This window comes from Fistularia commersonii, chromosome 4 (assembly GCF_037954325.1).
Source record: "Fistularia commersonii isolate RoL2024-O1a breed Wild chromosome 4, RoL_Fcom_v1.0, whole genome shotgun sequence".
NCBI classification, from domain to species: Eukaryota; Metazoa; Chordata; class Actinopteri; order Syngnathiformes; family Fistulariidae; genus Fistularia; species Fistularia commersonii.
The window spans coordinates 4771497-4793467 of NC_141287.1; the positions used below are offsets into that span (position 1 = coordinate 4771497).

Consider the following 21971-nt stretch of genomic DNA (forward strand, 5'->3'; position numbering starts at 1 on the left):
TGGTTCAAGTGGTCATTCATGGAGTCTTCATGAAGTTCAGCCAGCCCGGATAAAATTGTGCAAAAGCAGAGTGAAATATCACCCATGTACTACAAGTTCTCTAAGCATGTAAAATGTAAAATCATCAAACACAGTTTGATGTGCATCTTTATTTAATACTCAATTCTCTTCTTATGGTCACATTTTGGGCAGTTTGTTATTAGGTATTAAAGATTTATATTTATGTAAGTGTTGAGAAATAATCCAAATTTATAATTTTTCAACATGCAACAGAATCAATATTTTTTGATTTATAGGATGCCCTCCTGGCAGATTAAAACAGTTGAGATTCAATGGGAAGTATTATTTATGAAACAATATGACACATAAAAGCAGCAAAATAGTTGTTTTTAAATTAAATCCTTCATGATTTTGAATTCAAACATCTCAAATTTTTAAAATAGCACAACTAAAAATAAAAGGATTCTCATCAATAGGACTTACCAATTAATCCCAATTTCAGCTTGGATTAGATAAACTAAATGAAACAATCACAACCAGAAAAACGCTTATTTCAATTAAAAAGTGCCCAGGATTAAACATTTATGAAAAAATATATGTTGTGTTAGTGCTTAAGTTTATGACATGCAGCTCTGAAAACAAAAAACATACAAACCTTCATATTTTTATTATGATATATTTCAATGAAACATAATTGGTTAAATAAATGGGTAAAAAAAATAAACTTGTTTAACACAATATGTAACACAGTAAAAAAAAAAAGTCCTTGCCATAAAATGCTCTAAAATAACCTGAAAAGTGAATCACAGCTAAAGTTTATGAATATATCACACTTGAACCATTTGTAAGGTCATTATTTAGATTAAACAGGTCTTTTTGTTTGTATAAGATACATTTTTGAGTGAAAATACTTGATTTCCACATTTCTATGATCATAGTTTTGGATAGTGACCTTAAATATACATCAGAGTGCAAATATGATTAGCGTTAATTTTTCTTCCTCTGGAAAATTACCTAGAAAAAATCCAGAATGGTCCAGCAGGAGTCACTGCTTCACTGTACTAATTTCTCACAGCACTAACAATAAAAAAAGAAGGAAAATGAAAAACTTACTGTTCAAACAAGAAACATTCTGGATCACGCAGTTCCTCCCCCTTACAGTAGCATCACCCAGTATGAAGAATTTTGTGATTGCTGGTTGTGAATAAGAACATTGCGCAGGTTTTCAATGTACAACGTACTAATGAAAAGTGTACAACTGAGCTTAAAAGAAATAAACACAAGGATTTTGGATTAAAAATGGAATACAGTTAAATATACATCTCCTATCGTTTGTATTCCCTGACTTGGCTGTCATCAACCTGAAACTCACTGGAAGGTGAGGTTAACGTTAAGAATTGACGCCATTTCAAAAATAAAACAATGTCTCAGACAACAAAGTAAATTTAAACTTACCTCAATTCATGTTTCTATGATGGGACACACGGACACTCTCTGAATCTGACTTTTCTACCTGTTTAACGCCTCAAAAAATGCTAACAATAAAAAAATAACATATTAACAAACCCAGCCTGTATTTTATCTTATAACCCAACACAACCCAGAATCAACTATAAAACCACAGATCTTGTCTCGTTTGTCTCATAATGAAAATGTATTATTGTGGAAAATTTAGTCAATAACTGTTGATTAGTGGATTACGAAAAATAAGAATTCAAATAAGAATTCATATATTCATATAAGAATATATATATATATGTGTATATATATATATATACATACATATACACATACGCATACACATACACATATACACACACACGCACATATGTATAATAAAAAGACAAACAAATAAAACTAATGACATGTACACAACAGTAGTGTATACTGTGATAATATTGTTATTTTTGTAAACAACATAAACGTTTCTACCAAAAGAGACAGACTACAAATTGCAAACAGACATACCTGCCCTCATAAGCTAAACTTATTATACATAAAATGAACATAGCCTTAAAAATTATGTTATTTATATAACCTCAAAGATATAGCTTTCAGTGAGTTGTGATGTAAAATAATGTGTTTGTCTCAGCCTCTCGGTACCATAATGGTTTTACACACCGTATCAATCAATTTTAATCCATGAACAGATTCATATATGTCAAGCTTACAAGGGAGTTTTACATCAGTTGGCTGATAACCAGATAATGATGTTAGATCCGGTGTGACTATTTTATGAGATACAGTATGTGAAAAATGGTAATATTACTCATGGAAGCTTCTCATTATACCCTTTAGGTTACAGTAGCATGTAAACAGTACATGCATTTCAACCACAAAGGTATAGTGTCAGATAATAACCCTTTAACACCCTAACTGCTCAGTAGGCTTCTATTGTATGTTGCCGAGTCAGGGATTTGCACAATGGAAGCCTTACATGCTCTTTTTCAAAATGAGCATGTATAAATAACGGTCACCACCAACACGAATACACAGCAGCCACAGTCCAGAGGAACAGCCAAAGGGTCACAATGGGCAGGGTATGTACTGGGGAGGGTGCTAAAATATGATTAATTTTCAATTTCCAATCCGCCAAAAAAAAATAGTTGTGATCACACATCTTTGTTTCCAGATCATCTTCTACGAGGAGAGAAACTTCCAGGGTCGCTCTTATGAGACCAGCAGCGACTGCCCTGAGCTGTCTTCCTTCCTCAGCAGGTGCCACTCCTGCAGGGTGGAGAGTGGCTGCTTTGTGGTCTATGACCGTCCCAACTACATGGGAAACCAGTATTTCATGAGGCGGGGGGAGTATGCTGACCAAATGAGCATGGCAGGCATCAGGGACTGCATCAGGTCTTGCCGTACAATCAACATGGTAGGAAATTTGATCTTTCAATATGAGTAGGGAATTGCTTCTTGGTGGCCTGCTTATGGCAAACTTCTTACAATTTTATTTACAGCACAGAGGTCCCTTCAGAATGAAGATCTTTGAGAGGGAGAACTTCAGTGGTCAAATGCACGAGCTGATGGAGGATTGTGAGAACATCATGGAGCGTTACCGCATGTCTGAATGCCTGTCCTGCCAGGTGATTGACGGACAGTGGCTGCTGTACGAGCAGCCCCATTTCAGAGGCAAAATGATGTTTGCAAAGGCTGGCGAGCATAGGAGCTTCAAAGAGCTGGGCATGAGCGGCAGCAAGTTCATGAGCATGAAGCGCATCACAGACTCTTGCAACTAAATGTTCTGTAAATGTGACTGACAAAAAAAAACATTTTTTAATTGTACTGGCTACTCAGACGTCTGGCCTGTACAAGAGGAAATGTCAGTATGGGTAAATGAGCACATCCCTATTGAAAACAGTCACACATGCTCGGTGAAAAGGAAACCTTTATTTGAAAATAAAGCTTGTACATTTCCAAAATTTTCTTTTGAGTCTTTTTACCACAGGAACATGCACCTTAATAACATTTTCCCAATGGGACTATTTCTGTCGTATGCATGTTTGTTAGCACATTAGTTATACATACCCAAAACAGATACATGAGTTTTAAAGTTTACATACAGTTATATAACAAAATATCATGAAGTAGAAAGATCAATATACATTTGTAGCTTGCCCTTGGGGAAAAGGTTTGCCTGGGACTGCCACTGCCTTCAAAATAGTTTTGGTTTTGAAAATCATTACTGTTGACCCATGTTTGAGATGAGATTTCAGGGGCAGAGACAATTCACCCAGTTTTCAGGTTTTTCTCCTTTTTAAAAATATTTGGAATAAGTTATTCCTCAACACCCTTCCAACTGGTGAGGAACATTTATTTGAACCATTTCAGTTGGCCTCCGGGGTTTGTCATTTCTTTGATATTGTTCTCACAATACATTTTAAAGGATCCCGCAAAATATAGTCTATCTTCACTTAGTTGCTTCTGTCATAGAAACTCATTGTGCCTTCTTCCATGCATTTCATTAAAAATAGTAATATATGCTGATGTGAAATCAATGCTCTCAAGGATCAGTATTTGGCTCTTTTCTTAACCCCTGTAATTTCTCCTCTGAATTAAATCATATACCTTAAGTGGATAGATTTCCACTAATATACTCGATATTCTTATCTGTATGACCCTGTGAAGGTTGAACAAGCATCAAATAATTTTAAACAGTGACTAGTAACTGTTGCTCATTGCCCAAGGTCAACGAGTAACAACAAGTTACTTCATATAATCCTGTATTCTCATAGATATGCAGTCAAGAACCATACATATTTGTCCTGATCCTGCCTTTTTGATGATTTCTAAAAGATGCTTTCACTTTGTCAAAATCTAATGTTTTCTTCCATTGAGTAAGGTTTACGGAACTATATAATGATCATTATTCAAGTTAAAACGCATTGACAGATATGCTCTTTCATTTTCAGACTGTGGCTACATATTTTGACTCGTAACTAAAATGAGTAATAAGAAATTCAAACTGCTTTCTCATTTTATTCTATCAGATTGCACTTTCTGTGACTTAATCCAAATTGGAAAGCAAAAGTCATGCTAGCAGGTAGCATGGTGGCACAGTTCTTCGCGCTTTGGCCTCACAGCCCAAAACACCCTGGTTTGATTCCAACAAGGGAACCTTTCTGCATGGAGTGTGCGTGTTCTCCCTGTGTTTGTGTGACACCCACAGCCCAAAAACATGTCGGTTAATTGCAAAATTGTCGGGAAAATTGCCCCAACTATGTGAGTGAATGCAATGGATGGAAGACCTACTAGATGTATTTTTCAAAACATAACCCAGCAAACTGTCATAAATTACAAGACGAAATTTCAAATGAAAGAGAATTTAAATGCATTTACAGAAATGCTTTTCCTATGTGGCTGCATATTTTAACTATTTCAAAAAATGAGTAATGACAAATCTAAACTGCCAAAAATCAACACAGGTTAGCAATCCCAAGCAGCGCTGGTGTAAGCAATGTAAGATTTACGTGACAGCATGAAGGAGTGGCAGCTAAACAGCTGAGTATATGCTTTATTCCAGTGCCCAAAGCCACAAAGAAGAAGAAGAAGAAGAAGAAGAAGAAGAAGAAGAAGAAGAAGAAGAAGAAGAAGAAGGTCGGCCATAGACATCATTCTCCTGCACTGCTTTGGATTACCAACCCCAATCTATTTTTGGTCACTTAATTGCAAGTGTTCTCCCATTTTCTTATTAACTTTGTCATAAAATGTGCGACCTAAAGAAGAAACAATGAAAATGCAGTTTAGATTTCTTATTCCTCATTTTATTTATGAGTCAAAATATGCAGCCCCATTCTGAAAATTAAAAGGCATCTCTGCAAATGCATTTCAATTTGAATTGTGAGCATTATATGCTTCCATTTGGCAGAGCATCAAAATAATGTTTCTTGTTGGTGTTGGACTCCGTCTGCCGTTTGATAAGAGATGTTGGTCGTACTTTTACCAGATCTGTATTTGCAGTCAGTGGGGGGAAAAGTGCCCCGTACAGGGACCATAGAATCGCCCTCTCCTTCTTGCGATGATATGTCTGTCTTGGTTTCAAATCACCGCCTCCATCATTCACAAATGCAGTTTGCATCAAAGTTGGGAGCTGCTCAAGTCAGAGGCCACGTGTCTTTGGAATCCAGTCGCAGACTTGAATCCAGTCGCAGACTTGAAAAGAGCTGCTGCCTGATGTAAAAGGGTTTTTAGCATCTATGAGTTTTGTTTACAACAAAGGGGCCTGAGATAGACAGGTTTGTCTGTCTAGTATGACTGCAGTTGTCTGAAGTTGTTTAGTATCCAGTGGGCAAGGAGCCTTCTAGATACCTCTAAATTGAGATTCTTCCAGCAAGATCTGACTGGCAGGAGAACCTGGGATCTACCTCAGACAAACTGGAACTTAATAATTATATAATTCATCTATTAGATAATGCTTTGGGGTCATCCAAGAGAAGCTGAAGTTGGTTGTGCCCCCCTTCAAAATTGTATTTAAAACAGTCCAGTGTAACTCAGACTGAGTTCAGACCAAGACATATAGGAACTCTCTCTCTAGGTTGTTTCCTCTGATTAATGGATTCTGAAATGTCTGTGATGTTCTCATAAAGCTGTTCTTACACTTTGTATTATATAACATATCATATTTTCATTCTTAACGTAATGAGTTGATCTTAGCTGCCTCATAGTCAAAGGCAGATTGTGATTCCTGTTGTCCTTTTATTGCATTTGTAGAGCCTTGGTCTTTTGATATCCAGTACATTTGAATCAAAACACAATACAGATGATACCTATAATAAAGAGAACATTCAGAATATGCAGAAAACACATCAAACAAACTGCAAATTACAAGTTAAATAACAATGTCGGAAATGTGGGAAATTGGATCATGTGAACGGCCATACTGGTAGAATACCTGACATTTCCAGCCTTTGTCAAGATGAATAAATACACCTGGTAAGAGTAATTTTTTGCCCGATTGCAAAATATTGTTTGCCTGATGACACTTTTTTGTCCCCTTAATATTGTTTTCAGTGAAAATAAAATGGTGCAGATAAAAATGTATTGCTGTTTCCAGTGAGATTTTATGTATTGTACAAAAATGTTCATATACAACCAATAAAATGAAAAAAGGTATGCTCTATTCTTGTTAAAGGAAAATTCTCTTTTGAGGTTGTGACCCCACTGGTATACAAAAGTCTATAGGCATTTAAAGAGGATTGCTTGCTCAGAGGTTTGTACAATGGAGAGCCACACAGGCTTTGTGTCTGTCCAGGTATAAATATAACATGTTCAGGCATCAGATCACAAGCAGTCCCCTTACTGATCTGGTAAACCACTGCAATCACCATGGGCAAGGTAGGAAACAATCAATAGTATAGTTTCTATTGTAATTTAGTATCAAATATTGTCTGGAGCAATGTTAATCTATAATACTGTAATACATTTTCAGATCATCTTCTATGAGGAGAGGAACTTCCAGGGTCGCTCTTATGAGTGCATGAGCGACTGCCCTGACATGACTTCTTACCTGAGCAGATGCCTGTCCTGCAGGGTGGAGAGTGGCTGCTTCATGGTCTATGAGCGTCCCCTCTTCATGGGAAACCAGGTTTTCCTGAGAAGGGGGGAGTATGCTGACCATATGAGCATGATGGGAATGAGCAGTGGAATCAGGTCTTGCCGTCTGATCCCCATGGTAGGTCATAAACTCAAAAATAACCTGCTGGCTCTTTGGAACCAAACATTTTGTTAAATATTTTTTTCTTGTGTTAAAAGCAGCACAGAGGCCAGTTCAGAATGAGGATCTTCGAGAGGGAGAGTTTCAGCGGCCAGTCTAACGAGCTGATGGAGGACATTGACAACATCATGGACCGCTTTGGCATGAATGACTGCCAGTCCAGCCAGGTGATGGAAGGCCACTGGCTGCTGTACGAGCAGCCCCATTTCAGAGGCAAGATGATGTACCTGAAGCCCGGCGAGTACAGGAGCTTCAGGGAGCTGGGCATGAGCAGTACCAGATTCATGAGCATGAGGCGTATCACTGATATGTGCTAAATGTACATTTTCATGCAAATAAATAATATAATTTTCGTAACTTTGGTGTTGTACATTTTTTTCTTTTCCAAATTAATGGTTCAAAAAGAATAGAAAATAAACCTTCAATGTTAAGTTGGGGGGCAGGGGTGAAAATTAAGATACCTTATTGCAAAAAACAATCCACAGTTAACGGCGTATAATTTAATTTAATGATGTTGTCAATCACAAATTAAACCACACATATGATTAGCTACACAAACTTGCCAAAAATGCACTATCCATTTCACAGTAAAATACAGCAGGATTATCTACACCTAAAATAAATAGATAGTGAATATAAACTGGTGCAGGCTGGTTATGAACACAAATAGAAATTAAGAAAGCCTCTTTTATACTGTTTGAACAGCTAATTGGAAAAGCCTATTCCATGCAACCTGCTTAATTAATTATTCGTATGCAAATTGTGCTAGAAACAATTGTAGTTTGGTATCCATGTCCAAAGTTTTGTTTGTTTTATTGTTTTTGGTTTTTTACATCGTTTCAAGTGCTCTGAATGTATTTTCTTGTCAACCCTGGACCACAAAGACATTGGACTCAAATACATAACATTGACAGCCCAGTAGAGTCAGAAAGGGATTTAATCTTGTGGGGCTAAATAAAGGAAAAGAGTGTGAAAGATAAGGGGAAAAAAATGAAATCAGTAAAAAATGACAACATCATGAGTACAGAAACTAAGAACATAAAAAATATGGGAAAATACTGGAGAACACAGTTAAACATTGACTCTCTTCCACCAGGTTCTGTAGAAAGAGGCAATTTATATATGGGGGGGAAATTCACAGCATAGATATTTCTCCATCCACGCATTCATCCATCAATCTGTTATTGATGGACTTATTTGATTTATTTGTGTGAGTGTAAGGTCCTGCTTTAATCTACTAAGGTTATGGATCTGAAATCTGAACTAGGATTTGTTGAACTTGTCTAGGTAATGAAAAGCAGAGGAAAACATTGCACAGATCAGGGTTTTCTGGATGCAGGTCTTGTATGGAGGTTTACTAGCTCCTCGTACTTAAACTAAATTCACAAAAGCAGGAAAGATAAACTAAGGTAGAGGTTGTCTATGCCTGCAAGGCCTTTTTGTACGTATGCACTGTCAGTTCTCGCACTAAATTTGGTCAGTGTTGGGGGTGGGCCAGACGTTGCCTTTGTGCCCACATAACCTTCCAGCAACATGGTATTTGCACAAAGGGGAACTTTGTTCTTTGCACTATGTTACAATAGTAATGTATTAGTAGATGACTGATGGTAGAATGAGTAAACCTCACACAGGCATTTTGAGGCATCCAATACACACGTGTAACACTGCTCTGCCGCTCACATGCAAACTTCCACACGTAGATCCATTTTTTGTATCCAAGTGCAACAACATTCATCATCAAGGCACCCGTTTTTCAAATAATGTGATTTCTCAATGTCTTTTATCAATTGTATGTCAATACTGTGGTCTTGAATGGAGGGGATCCACTATCAAGTTTTTCAAGACTCTCTCCTTTTTCCAGTGATTACAAATTGGAGTGAATTTTGAATGTAAAGATAGTTGGTGATATTCTGGTCTGCTGTACACAGACTGCAGAGTGCTTATTTGAAAACAAGACAAAGTTGTCCCCAATCCTCTTTCATCTTGTTCCTTTACGAAATACCTAGAATGTGTTGAAGCCGATGCTGCACCGAAGTGCTGCAGCTTTCTTCTCTGTCTTTCTTTGACCAGACATATCTATGCAGTGTAATTTTATTGCAAAAGCAAACCAAGTTTGCCAGTCATTCATTGGAAACCAATCTGTCATTTGGTGAAACGGAAAGCCCCATTGTGAAAACTGTTATACAGAGAAGGGGTATTTAAACCACTGTCAGCTTCCACCACTCCAGACTTAATCCAAAGCCTTGCATGCCCTTACTGACCACCATAATTCAAGTTTCAAGATTCAAAGTGTTTATTGTCATGGGAACAGTCTGGAAACGTGTTTTACTGTACAGTGATATTCTTACTTTGTACACCCGCAGTGCATCCAGATAAGTATTCATGAATGTATGATGATAAACATACTGTGTAACCTATGCAACAGTGCAGGGAAATCCAATACAGGGCAGGAAAATGTAAATATACACAGAAATGTAAATAGGATTAGAAATTTACACATTATTGATAAGATGTGCATTATAAAGTTGAATGCAGCTTTGAGTCCAGGTGCAGTTGTATGGAGCTAGTTTAAATACACAGTGACGTGAATAATTGAGTGCAACTTTGGCTGTGCTGGATGGAAAAGTGCAAAATTGCGGAATTGTCCAGAGGTAGTACATGCTTATTGACTTCTTTTAATTATTCAGGAATCTGATGGCAATTGGGTAGAAGGAGTGCTTTAGTTGTGTCGTCCTAAATTTCACAATCCTTTACCGGCTGATAGGTGGGGGTGTGAACAGTCCCCGTTGGGTGTGAATGTCATCCTTAGCAATGGAGGCAGCTGTCCTGTGGACCCTGCAGTCCAGAGCAGTGGTGATTCCATACCACACTGTGGTCTAATTCAGCTGGTTAAGATGTTCTCAACAATGCAGCTGTAGAAGTTGCTGAGGATCTTAGCTGGCACGCCAAACCTCCTCAGCCTCCTTAGAAATGCAGCCTCTGTTAAACCCTCTTAACTGTTTGCAAGGTGTTGAGGGACGAGGTGAGGTCCTCACTGATGTGGACACTCAGGTATTTGAAACTGCTCATGACTTTGGATGAACAGTGGCTGATGAGGTCTCCTCTCCTTATTCATTTCTACTTATCTCCTTAGCCTTGTCTGTATTGAGGCTAAGGTTGTTGTCCTCCCCATGACACCAGAGTGACCATCTCCATGCTGTTGGTCATTTCCCCCCCACCAGTGATGCACCCTATCACTGCAGTGTCTGCAAACTTTGGGATGATTTTGTCCTTATGGAAGGCAACTCTGAACACAGTGTAGAAGATTGGGCAGAGGACATATCACTGAGGAGTTCCTGCATGTATGATGATGCTGGCTGAAGTCTTATTATCTATCCTGACAGTCCAGGGTCTGCCAGTCAGAAAGTCTAGGAGCCAGTCACAGAGGATTGGGTGTAAGCCATTTTGTGAATGATTTTGTAGGGCATGGCCATGTTTCAGGCACTCTTTTCCAATAATTTTGTGCTCAAAGGTCTTGCACACCATGGGACTAAAGCAAGCAGCAGATATGAGAATCTGTGCCCACTCAGGTGAAGCCCTGCCCTGCCTCACCTGAATGGTAAGTGATGATGTACTGTAGTCTATCCTGACTCAATCTGTTTTGAAGATTCTAGCTGTCATCCAGATAAGCAGACTACATAGGAATCATAACCATGCAACTGGTCCAGCTTCAAAAGGTGGAGGACATGCCCTGACAATTAAGCAATGGCAGAAGATACCTAGTCTAATACCTTAGACCAGGGAGATAAGTTGCCAATTCTCCAGCCATTTTATAAACTTGACTGTTGATAACTTTCAACCACAGAGAGTTATCTTATAGGGGCAAGTGATGAAATTTCTTAAGCACAGAAGTTGATGGGCAGATATAATTCTGCTGATGTTTTCGAATTGCAAACTTCATATCCCATTTATGTGATGTAGAGAAAAGGTCTGATGAGACCCTGTAAAAAAAGGCAATTGCCTGACTTTTGGAGGACTTTAGTCTTACTCTTGGGATTAGCTATTATAATCTTTCCTTTTGATTTTTATATATAACCGTATTCTCTGTATCCTCCTCTCTCACACCAACTAACTTCATATCCTCTGTCACTACATCCATAAATCGCCTCTTTGGTCTTCTTCTGGACCCTCTCCCTGGCAGCTACAATTACAGCATCCGTCAACCAATATATTCACTATCCCTCCTCTGTATATGACCAAACCATTTCCTTCTGGCTTCCCTGATCTTCTCTCCAAAAAACCTATCATGTGCTGTCCCTGTGACAGACTTTTTCCTGATCCTATCCATCATCATCACTCCCAAAGAAAACCCCAACATCTTCATCTCCACTATCTCCAGCTCTGCCTACTGTCTTTTTATCAATGTCATTGTTAAGTCATAAAAGTATTGTACAAAGGCAAAATTCTTTGGAGTCATTTAAACACAGCTAAACTCAAAGCATGGGAGCAGCAGCAGGTTTGTGCAGACCTGCCATATTTGCCATTTTTACTAAAATGGATAAAGTGTGAATGAAGTGTCCATGTATCATGTGACAGGGGTAGAGATTGTTTGTATTACCTTACTGGTTGTTGCTCTCCCTGAGGCAAGAAGGTCTAACAAGCCTGCATAGCAACAGCCATGAACAAGGGATTAGATAGAACGAAAATGCTTTATTGTCTATGTAAATTGCAACACAACAAAATTAAGCAGGTAGTAGATATTCTACTTGCCAAGTGTGTAACAACATTGAATGATGCCATAACTTTTACGGAAGATGCACCTTTCCATAACTACAAGTAAGCAAAGCACTTGGCTTCATTGGACATTTGATTGCTAAAGAACCTCAACTCTGTTTGCCAATCAATTGCACAGCCAGGAATCACACAGAAATAGAAATAGATTGGAGTTATTGATTCAGACCCTCCCTTGCACGAATGCAAGTTATTTTGAGAGAGTTGAGAGTTGCTTGCTACTTCTGCGACTGGATTTTAAAAACAAGGAGTGTTTCTGTATGTTTGATTTGTCAAATAGGCCTTTAAGTATTTGGCCAGCCAAATAATTAAGACAGCCAGAGCCCAGTTTATCAAAAAAAAATTAAAAGATGAACAAGTTCAACCTGAAACCTCAATCTTAGCTCCAAACAGTTGCTGTTTCTAGGCCATGGCCTAGTGATGAGAAAATAAACGGCACAGGCCTTGCACTTGGACAACTAACCTTTCAGTAGTACCACAGCCAGAGAAAAAGCAGCAAATTCCCCATTATTGTTACCCATCATGTATAAGTAACTGCCCATGAAACCAGAACCCTGTCTATGTCACCATGTCTGCGAATGCAGAAGAGAGACCAAAGCCACGACACTAACCTGAGAACAGAACAGAACGAAAAAAATATAACAGGGATGATTGGGGACAAAGGAATTCCTTTGCAACATTTGAGCAGCAACAATGATGAAATCAGCACAAACTTTTCAGATTACAAGGAACTCACAGGTCAACAACCTACCAAAGCCATTATGTCACCAGCAAGCCTCCTACCAGTGAGTTCACACATCTTGACTGCAACCTGAATCAAAGACCTGGCGCTAATGAAAATCCATATGTGAGATGATGAGATGAGATGAGATGAGATGAGAACAACTTTATTAATCCCGAAGGAAATTGTTGTGCCAGAGTTTCAAGTAAAAAACATAACAGTAATAGATAATAGTAGAAAGGAGGAAGAATAAGAAATACAATGACATGTGAATTGTCTTAACTGTTAATTGTAACCACAAAGATTGAAGATTCCCTGCGGCTGAGGGAAGAGGAATTAAAAAGTCTGATAGCCTCAGGTAGGAAAGACCTCCTGTGGCGTTCAGTGGAGCTCTTTGGTGGTATCAGTCTACGACTGAGAGAGTTCTGATAGGACATCAACGTGGCATGCAGGGGGTGATGGATGTTGTCCATGATGCTGTGGGGCATCCTCATCATCCTCCTCTCTGAAACCTGCACAATAGACTCCAGCTCTACTCCCAGGACAGACCCAGCTCTCCTGATGAGCTTGTTGAGTCTGTTGGTGTCAGCTGTCTTGAGCCTGCTGCCCCAGCACACAACAGCGTAGAAGATGGCGCTGGACACCACCGAGTGGTAAAACATATGCAGCATAGTCCTGCAGACGTTGAAAGATCTGAGCCTCCTGAGGAAGAACAGACGGCTCTGACCCTTCTTGATGATGGCATTGGTGTTAAAGGTTCAGTCCAGTTTATTGTCCAAGTGGACACCCAGGTATTTATAGGTGTCCACAATGTCCACATCAGTACCCCTGATGGTGACCGGATTCGGGTGGGTCCTTTGTTTCCTGAAATCCACCACCAGCTCCTTTGTCTTAGACACATTGAGCTGCAGGTGGTTCAGTCCACACCACTCCACAAACCTGTCCACCACGCTCCTGTACTCCTCCTCCTGGCCTCCGTTGATGCAGCCCATGATGGCAGAGTCATCTGAGAATTTCTGCAGGTGGCAGGACTGCGAGGAGAACCTGAAGTCTGAGGTGTAAAGTGTGAACAGGAAGGGAGACAGGACCGTCCCCTGTGGCGCCCCCGTGCTGCTCAAAATGATGTCCAACGTGATGTTTCCCAGCCTCACATACTGCGGCCGACCTGTGAGGTAGTTGTTGATCCAGGTCGCGAGTGGAGCATCTACCTGCATGTCCAGGAGCTTCCTGTTCAGCAGGGCAGGTCGAATGGTGTTGAAAGCACTGGAGAAGTCAAAGAACATGACTCTAACAATGCTTCCTGCCTCCTCAAGGTGGGTGTATACTCTGTGCAGCAGGAAGATGATGGCGTCTTCCACTTCAATCCGGGGCTGGTAAGCGAACTGCAGGGGGTCCAGCGAAGGTCCAACAACATTACGAAGTTGCCTCAGGACGAGCCTCTCCAGCGACTTCATGACTTGTGATGTCAGGGCCACTGGTCTGTAGTCGCTGTGTGTGCTGGGATTCTTCTACTTGGGCACTGGGACCAGACATGAGGTTTTTCACCGGTCAGGGACAACCATCTGGATTAGGCTCAGGTTAAAGAGGTATGTGAAGATTCCACACAGCTGAGAGGCACATCCTTTCAGCACTCTAGGGCTAAGTCCGTCAGGGCCAATGTGCAGCCAACCATTCCCCCTACACCCACATAAGGACAGGTCAGCATTCAGCTCCCACAGTTTGATCATCATGAACCAGTGAAGAATTAAATACCCTGGTTCTTGACCAAATCCCAATATATACACAAAATGCTTGTTAGATATTAATCTGAGCCAAGTGAATGACAACTTGACCAGGTCAGTGCAAGCTACATCTAAAAAAATATTAGAATATCATGAAAAAGTTCAATATATTTTGTCACTGATTTCAGAAAGTGAAATCCATGTATTATATGATTCATTACATATTTCAATCCTTTATTTCTTGAGATTTTGATAATAATGGCTTATAGATAATGAAACACAAAATTCAGTGTCTTGGAAAATTATAATACTGTGAAAATTTTCAAAATTGGAAAGTTGTGTTACACCCTAAACAGCTAATAAACTACAGTTAAAATAATCTCAAAGGTGCGAAGATCAGGAGCTTTTAAATAGACTCTCATTCTGAGTCACGAGGCTACGCAATCATGGGGGAAACTGCTGACTGGAGAGATGTCCAGAAGAGAGTCATTGTTGCCCTCAAAAAAGAGGTAAGGCCTACAAAGGTCCTTGCTTCAGAAGCTGGTTGTTCACAACTGTATCCAAGAATGTCTGTAGGAAGTTGAGTGGAAGGAAAAAGTGTTGTAGGAAAAGATGCACCAGCAGCCTTGAGAGGAATATCAAACGAAATCCATTGAAGAATTTGGGGGAGGTTCACAAGGAGTGTACTGGAGTCAGTGCAGAGAGGCATTCTTCACTGACCAATACTAGATAAAACTCGCATGCTTTGTGTCAATCCATTGCTGAACCAGAGACAACATCAGAAGCTTCCTACCTGGGCTGTGGGGAAAATAAACTGGACTGTAGTTTGTTGGTCCAAAGTCTTCTTTTCACATGAAAGTAATTTTTGCTTGTCATTTGGAAATCAGGGTCCCAGAGCCTGGAGGAAGAGTGGAACGGCACAGAATCTACATTGCTTGAAATCCAGTGGGAAGTTTCCACAGTCAGTGACAATTTGGGCTGCCATGTCATGTGCTGCTGTGTTTTCTGAAGAAAGCAGTCACACAGCCATCTACCAGGACATTTTAGAACTCTTCATGCTTCCTTCTACTGACAAGCTTTATGGAGATGTTGGTTTCATTTTCCAACGGGACTTGGCACCTGCCAACAATGCCAACGGTACCAAAGATTGGTTCAATGACTGTGGTGTAACTGTTCTTGATTGGCCAACAAAGTGACCTGAACTGAACCCCATAGAGAAAGGAAGATGAGAGACACCATAACCAGCAATGCGGATGACCTGAAGGCCGCTATCAATAGCAACCTGGGCTTCCATTACACCAGAGCAGTGCCAGAAGCTAATCTCCTCAATGCCACACTGCTTTGATGCAGCAATTCATGCAAATGGAGCACGACCAAGTATGAGTGCATAGAAATGAACAACACTACTGCTTAAATTATCCTCTTATTATGATCCTGTGTAATATTCTTGTTTTCAGAGACACTGAATTTTGGTTTTCATTGTCTGTAAGCCATAATCATCAACATTTCAAGAAAAAAGGGCTTGAAATATTTCACCAGATGTGTAATGAATCTATATAAATATAAGTTTCACATTCTGAAATGACAGACATAAAAAACTTTTTCATATCGTTCTAACTTTTTGACATGTACCTGTAAGTACAGGCCAAGCTGGTAGTATTTTAGACTTGATACTTTTGATAGCATCATTTTTATGGGACATTGGGAGCCAATTGTTTTCATGCTTTGCAAGACAGTCATACTTTGGACCTAAGCTCTGTGGTTGTTCACTCAAACAACAATATTCCTGTTAGCCCTCTTTTTCTACAGATGCTGAAGTTAAAAGTAAATAAAGCAACGTATGTAGCTGTCTAATTGTCTCTCAAGGATCACATCAAAAAATGATGAAGGGAGCTTCAAACTAAAGCGCATTCTATTAGATATTATGGATTGTAACATAATTTTACTAGATATTTACAGCAGAATTGCAACTGAATTCCTGTGGCTTAGAGTAGAAAGGCATGACAGCAATGCTCCAAATATATGCCCAACTGTGTCACACACTCAGGACATATCTGACAGAGATTCTATAAGGGGCAAATGGGCACAAGACGTGGAGCAATCGTCTTTGGAGCCGAAAATGTGTGAACTTGTGTGTCAAAGTGTTGCTCCCCTGGCGCTGGTGGACAGCAACCTACTGCTCATAGTTCATCCATGATGGTTTAATTGCCCACAAGGGAAATAAAGGATAAATTATCATTATCATTATCATTATCATTATCATTATCATTACCATTATCATTATTAAAAGACAACTGAACGCTTATGCAATATGCATTGGATGTTAATGCGTAATGTGTGATCCTGGGGTTTAAATTTTGGATATTCCCTGATGAATGGTAATACGTTAAAGATACATTCATTCTTACAACCATACAAATTACAAATTCCATATGATTTTTGTCTTCTTCATTCTAGTCAAAGGGTAAATACTATACTTGAAGCGTCATTGCCGTCAGAGTTGCAGGAGGGACTGCTCTCAGAGGACACGATGTTGATGGGTTCTGCTACAGAGCAACAAGAGACTGTGGCTAACATAAGGAGAGGACAGGGTTAACATAAAGGGCATAAAAAGAAAAATCTTACATGAAGAAATTTGTTTATTGTAACATACAGCACAACTTGACTACTGCATTTAACCCACCATGGATGCACCATGAGCAGAACAGCGCCAAGGGAGCAGTTAGGGGTTCACTGTCTTGCTCAACAAAACTAACCCCCTGTGCTGCACCACCCCTTGATAACTTTAACCAAAATAGGTGGTGGTAACCTTGGCTGATAAAGATATAATAGTTATCCCAAGAGGAAATTTGGAAATAAAAATGACCTCTAAAGAGCCTCAGTGGGCACGGAGCAGTGGCTCCCTGAGCCAGTCCCAAGCCAAGAAAGCAGTATGGCTTCATGCCTCGAAAGAGTACTACAGATGCAGTATTTTCTTTGAGAATGCTAATAGAGAAGTACAGAGAAGGCCAGAGGACGCTCCATTTTGTTTTTGTAGACCTAGAAAAAGCATATGCCAGGGTGCTATGAGAGGAGTTCTGGTATTGAATGAGGAAGTCTGGAGTGTCAGAGAAGTATGTTAGACTGGTGCAGGACATGTATGCTCGCTGTGAGACAGTGGTGCGTTGTACTGCAGGGGAAACAGAGGAGTTCAAGGTGGAGATGGGACTCCATCAGGGATAAGCTCTGAGTCCCTTCTTGTTTGCAATGGTGATGAACGGGCTGACAGATGAGGTTATGTAGGAATTTCCATGGACCATGATGTTTGCAGATGACATTGTGATCTGTAGTGAGAGCAGAGAACAGCTTGAGGAAATCTAGAGAGGTGGAGGTATGCTTTGGAAAGGAGAGGAAGAAAGTTAGTAGCAGCAAGACAGAGTATATGTGTGTGAATTAGAGGACCTTTGGCGGAATGGTGAGGCTTCAGGGAGGGGAGATCAGGAGGTTGGAGGATTTCCGGGTGCTTGGGGCAACAGTCCAGAACAACGGAGAGTGTGAAAAAGAGGTGAAGAGACGGGTTCAAGCAGGTTGGAATGGGTGTAGAAAAGTGTCAGGGGTACTATGCGATAGAAGACTCGGCCAGAATGAAAGGAAAGGTGTACAAGACAGTGGTGAGACTAGCGATAGTGTATGGCCAAGAAACAGTTCCAATGACAAAAAGACAGGAGGCAGAGCTAGTTGTTTGCAGAGATTAAGATGCTTAGATTCTCTTTGAGAGTGACCAGGATGGATAGGATCAAGAATTAGTCTAACAGAGGAACAGTACATGGTAGATGTTTTGGAGAGAAGCCAGACTGAGATGGTTCGGTCATGCACAGAGGAGGGATAGTGAATATATTGGTAGACGGATGCTGGAACTGGAGTTGCCAGGCAGGAGGTCTCAAGGAAGACCTATGAGAAGATTTATGGATGTAGTGAGAGAGGATATGAAGGTAGTTGGTGTGAGAGAGGAGGATACAGAGAATAGGATTAGAGGCAGAAGTTTGATTTGCTGTTGCGACCCCTGAAGGGAAAAGCCGAAAGGAGAGGTAGAAGAAGAAGATAATGAAGTCGGTGAGTCTGAATGACTGCTGAAATCCAAGTCTATGTGATTGCAAAGGGGAATTTTATGGAGCACAGACCTCACCCTGGTTTAAAACATATGATGTACTGAGCCACAATACATTAGCCAATAGGTCTATGGTTTTGCATTCTAAGAGGCCTTGGAAAACAAACTGAGGAGTCACATTGTTGGAAATTACCAGCCAATGATGAGTCTGATAACGAGACTGGAGATCGGAAAACAGCAGAAATATTCTGAGACACACCTTCAGGGGAGACAACTTGACATCTGCCCTCTAATGAATGACGTGATCAAGAAAGAACAGATGACTTCAACTAATATTTCCAATAATTATGCATTTTAACACATCTTTCCAGCGCAGTATTAGATGATAGTCAAAAGCTCAATCCATAGTACCTTAAAAAATAGCCTTGAATATTGCAAGAATTGATTTCAGTGAATTTATTCACATTTTATTTTGGGACAAGAGTTGATCAATTATCTCTTGGTCATATTCGCGGACTGAAGTGGAAACTCAGGTGAAGAGACGATGGATTGAAGAAGAAAAAATCTATAAAAAAACGAAAGGTTACCACTTCAATGAAAATGGAACAAAATGAATGGATGCTAAGCAAAATTGTGCTGAAATGGGAACAAGAGAATACAATATAAACATATACATTTGAAATATACACAGCATATACATGTATATAATTATACAAATTATATACGTAATTATTATACCATACTGTATATGTAATATATATAATGTATCCCTTTTAAGGTACCTTAATATTTTTACTATATTACTAATAGATTAGATTTAGAGAGAATAGGGTTAGATGAAGAAAGCTGATTCGCTGTGGCGACCCCTAAAGGGAAAAGCCAAAAGGTGAAGAAGAAGAAGGCTAATAGATTACATTTAGATTATATACGGTACCTTTTTTTCTTAAATTTGAGACCCTGATTTAAAGCAAACTACTTTACAAATATTTATCATATAGGAACAATTGTTTGTTAACTTAAATAACATTCATTTCATGAACTTGTTTCATGAAGCATCATTTCAAGTATTTGTCAAAAATGTTTTCAGGAAATATGTTTCATATAATTCAACCCAAAGCACAAGTTTATTTTAATTTTCATATCAGCTTTGGAGAGGTTCATCCTCACCAACAGAAATTAAGTCATCTGTTCAGAGTTTCAGCAACCATTTCAAAAGCTGTGAGCAATAAAGTCCATCTTCATGAAATATTCAGTTCTTGGAATTGCTCAGTTACACCTCTTTGGGGGTCTGTGTGCTGCTCCATGTTTTCCAATTACATTTGCCTGAAGTAGCTGGATAATCTTGTTCATTTTTTATAGAGGTATATTATATATATACACATGTTGGACTGTTTAGGTCCAGATAAGAAAAAATCTTGCCTGTAAATCACTCAGTTGCCAATTTAGGGTCACATGGTGTGTTACAAAATGAGAAAAATGGACTATTGTGTGTTAACCCAAAATGTAAGTTGCTAAAAACACTCTTTATTTTGACTTCCCAATGGAAAAACCCATTCTAAAGTCTTCTAGGGAATCCAGTCACATGGAAATGTGACAAATGCCCCTAAGCACTCTGTAGGCCTCTATACCATGTTGCTGGGTCAGGGTTTTACACAATAGGAGCAGCAGATTCTTTGGGTTTGGTCAGGTATAAAAGTAACAGTTAAAACAGGACCATCCCCACTGTAGAGGCAACACAGTTCTCTGAGGAACAAGACAACCACCATCATGACCATGGGCAAGGTAAGATCATTCAAAACACAGCTCTATTCAGTTGATTAGTTATGTGAAAACCATAATAAAGGACATTTTTGAGCTCAAATTATCTTTGGTGTCTTTACTTTTTCAGATTATCTTCTACGAGGACAGGAACTTCCAGGGTCGCTCCTATGAGTGCATGAGCGACTGCTCTGATATGTCCTCTGTCCTGAGTAGGTGCCAGTCCTGCAGGGTGGAGAGTGGCTGCTTTATGGTCTACGACCGTCCCAACTACATGGGAAATCAGTTTCTGCTGAGGAGGGGCGAATATGCCGATTACATGAGCATGATGGGAATGAGAGACTGCATTAGGTCATGCCGTGTGATCCCAATGGTAGGGCACTATTGTTTTCACAGTAGTAGTGCATTGCTTGTCAGGCTATGAACTTCCTGTGAAAGTATTTTCTTAAACGACAATGAGTTTTACTATCAACTTTGCATCTAATGGTGGTGTTGTTTCCACTACAGCACAGAGGTCAGTTCAGGATGAGGATCTTCGAGAGGGAGAACTTCAATGGTCAGATGAATGAGCTGATGGAAGATTGTGAGAACATCATGGAGCGCTACCGTATGTCTGACTGCTTGTCCTGCCAAGTGATGGAAGGCCACTGGCTGATGTACGAGCAGCCCCATTTCAGAGGCAAGATGATGTACCTGAGGCCTGGCGAGTACAGGAGCTTCAGAGAGCTAGGCATGAGCAGCTCGAGGTTCATGAGTATGAGGCGTATCATGGATATGTGAAACAAATCTGTGTGGAAGTTGCAATGAAACAAAAGTTGTTTTTTTTTTTTCCCGAAAACATAATTTCATTCTGGGGAGGGTTTTTTTTTCCCCTTGAATTTCGGTTTTTGATGGACACTCAATGTGTGTATATCCGACGTTGGTCATTGTAAACAATATGAGACACAGATTGCCACTACACATTAAAATCAAAAGCAGTTATGATCTCACTGACAGTGTTTCTTTAATATAATGTGTTATGTGTGTTATGATGTGTTTATGTGTTTTAAAAAGGCATATGAGTTATATTACTTTCAGTGAAGGCCCACAGCGACTATTTTACCACCATGGTAGGAAAACTAGAAGCTCTCACAAACTCAGGAAAAAAAAAAAATTGGGGGATTTGATTGTCGGATACATTTCTCCAGAGGCGATCAAGGTGAACTCAAATAATATATTTCTTATGTGAAACAACATCTGCGGCACAAGACGATTTCTCCGTACCTCTAAAAGGGATATGTGCAGAATGCAACTACATTAAGGATTTATCGGAATTACAGAAGATGTGAGATGACAATGTATAAAATAAAACAGCGTAATAGAATAGGAAGGTCCTGTGAATGACAGGTGTGCAAGTCAAGGTAAATACTGCCTCTTTCCCTGGGCCAGCTGGGAGGTACACTAACCCTGCAACCCCACAATAGGGTTAGCTGTGTTAAAAATAGATGGATGAAGAACAGGAGGTCAAGATGATATGTCCTAAAATTAGACACTTGTCTCAAACAAGCAGTAGTGTGAGAGCACAGCCACGTGTGAACAAGAATCCTGAATTGAAGGTGAAACTGAAGTTAATCATCTCCAACAGCCAATCCAACATCTCTTCCCTTTATCGGCTTGAAAGTTCCCCTAAGAATCCACCTCACCATTGTATTCTGACACTGT

The 21971-nt window shown here is 39.7% G+C and overlaps 3 protein-coding genes across 4 annotated transcripts; all 3 read left to right on the forward strand.

Moving 5' to 3' along the window:
- Positions 1 to 2491: 2491 nt before the first annotated feature.
- LOC147234437 (gamma-crystallin M3-like) lies at positions 2492 to 3422 on the forward strand. The gene is made up of 3 exons (XM_086144835.1): positions 2492 to 2540; positions 2633 to 2875; positions 2961 to 3422. Exons 1-3 carry the CDS (start codon positions 2532 to 2534, stop codon positions 3237 to 3239), a joined length of 531 nt encoding a protein of 176 aa, XP_086000961.1. The 5' UTR covers positions 2492 to 2531; the 3' UTR covers positions 3240 to 3422.
- Positions 3423 to 6719: 3297 nt separating this feature from the next.
- On the forward strand, positions 6720 to 7570 carry LOC147234438 (gamma-crystallin M3-like). Of its 2 annotated transcripts, none has more exons than XM_086144833.1 (3): positions 6720 to 6834; positions 6929 to 7171; positions 7252 to 7570. In XM_086144833.1, exons 1-3 carry the CDS (start codon positions 6826 to 6828, stop codon positions 7528 to 7530), a joined length of 531 nt encoding a protein of 176 aa, XP_086000959.1. In that variant the 5' UTR covers positions 6720 to 6825; the 3' UTR covers positions 7531 to 7570. The 2 variants fall into 2 exon arrangements, with proteins under 2 accessions (XP_086000959.1, XP_086000960.1); XM_086144834.1 differs by having other exon boundaries at positions 7255 to 7570.
- Positions 7571 to 20228: 12658 nt separating this feature from the next.
- LOC147234439 (gamma-crystallin M3-like) lies at positions 20229 to 21259 on the forward strand. The gene is made up of 3 exons (XM_086144796.1): positions 20229 to 20294; positions 20401 to 20643; positions 20778 to 21259. The coding sequence occupies exons 1-3, from the start codon at positions 20280 to 20282 to the stop codon at positions 21048 to 21050; spliced, it is 531 nt and encodes a 176-aa protein (XP_086000922.1). The 5' UTR covers positions 20229 to 20279; the 3' UTR covers positions 21051 to 21259.
- Positions 21260 to 21971: the final 712 nt, after the last annotated feature.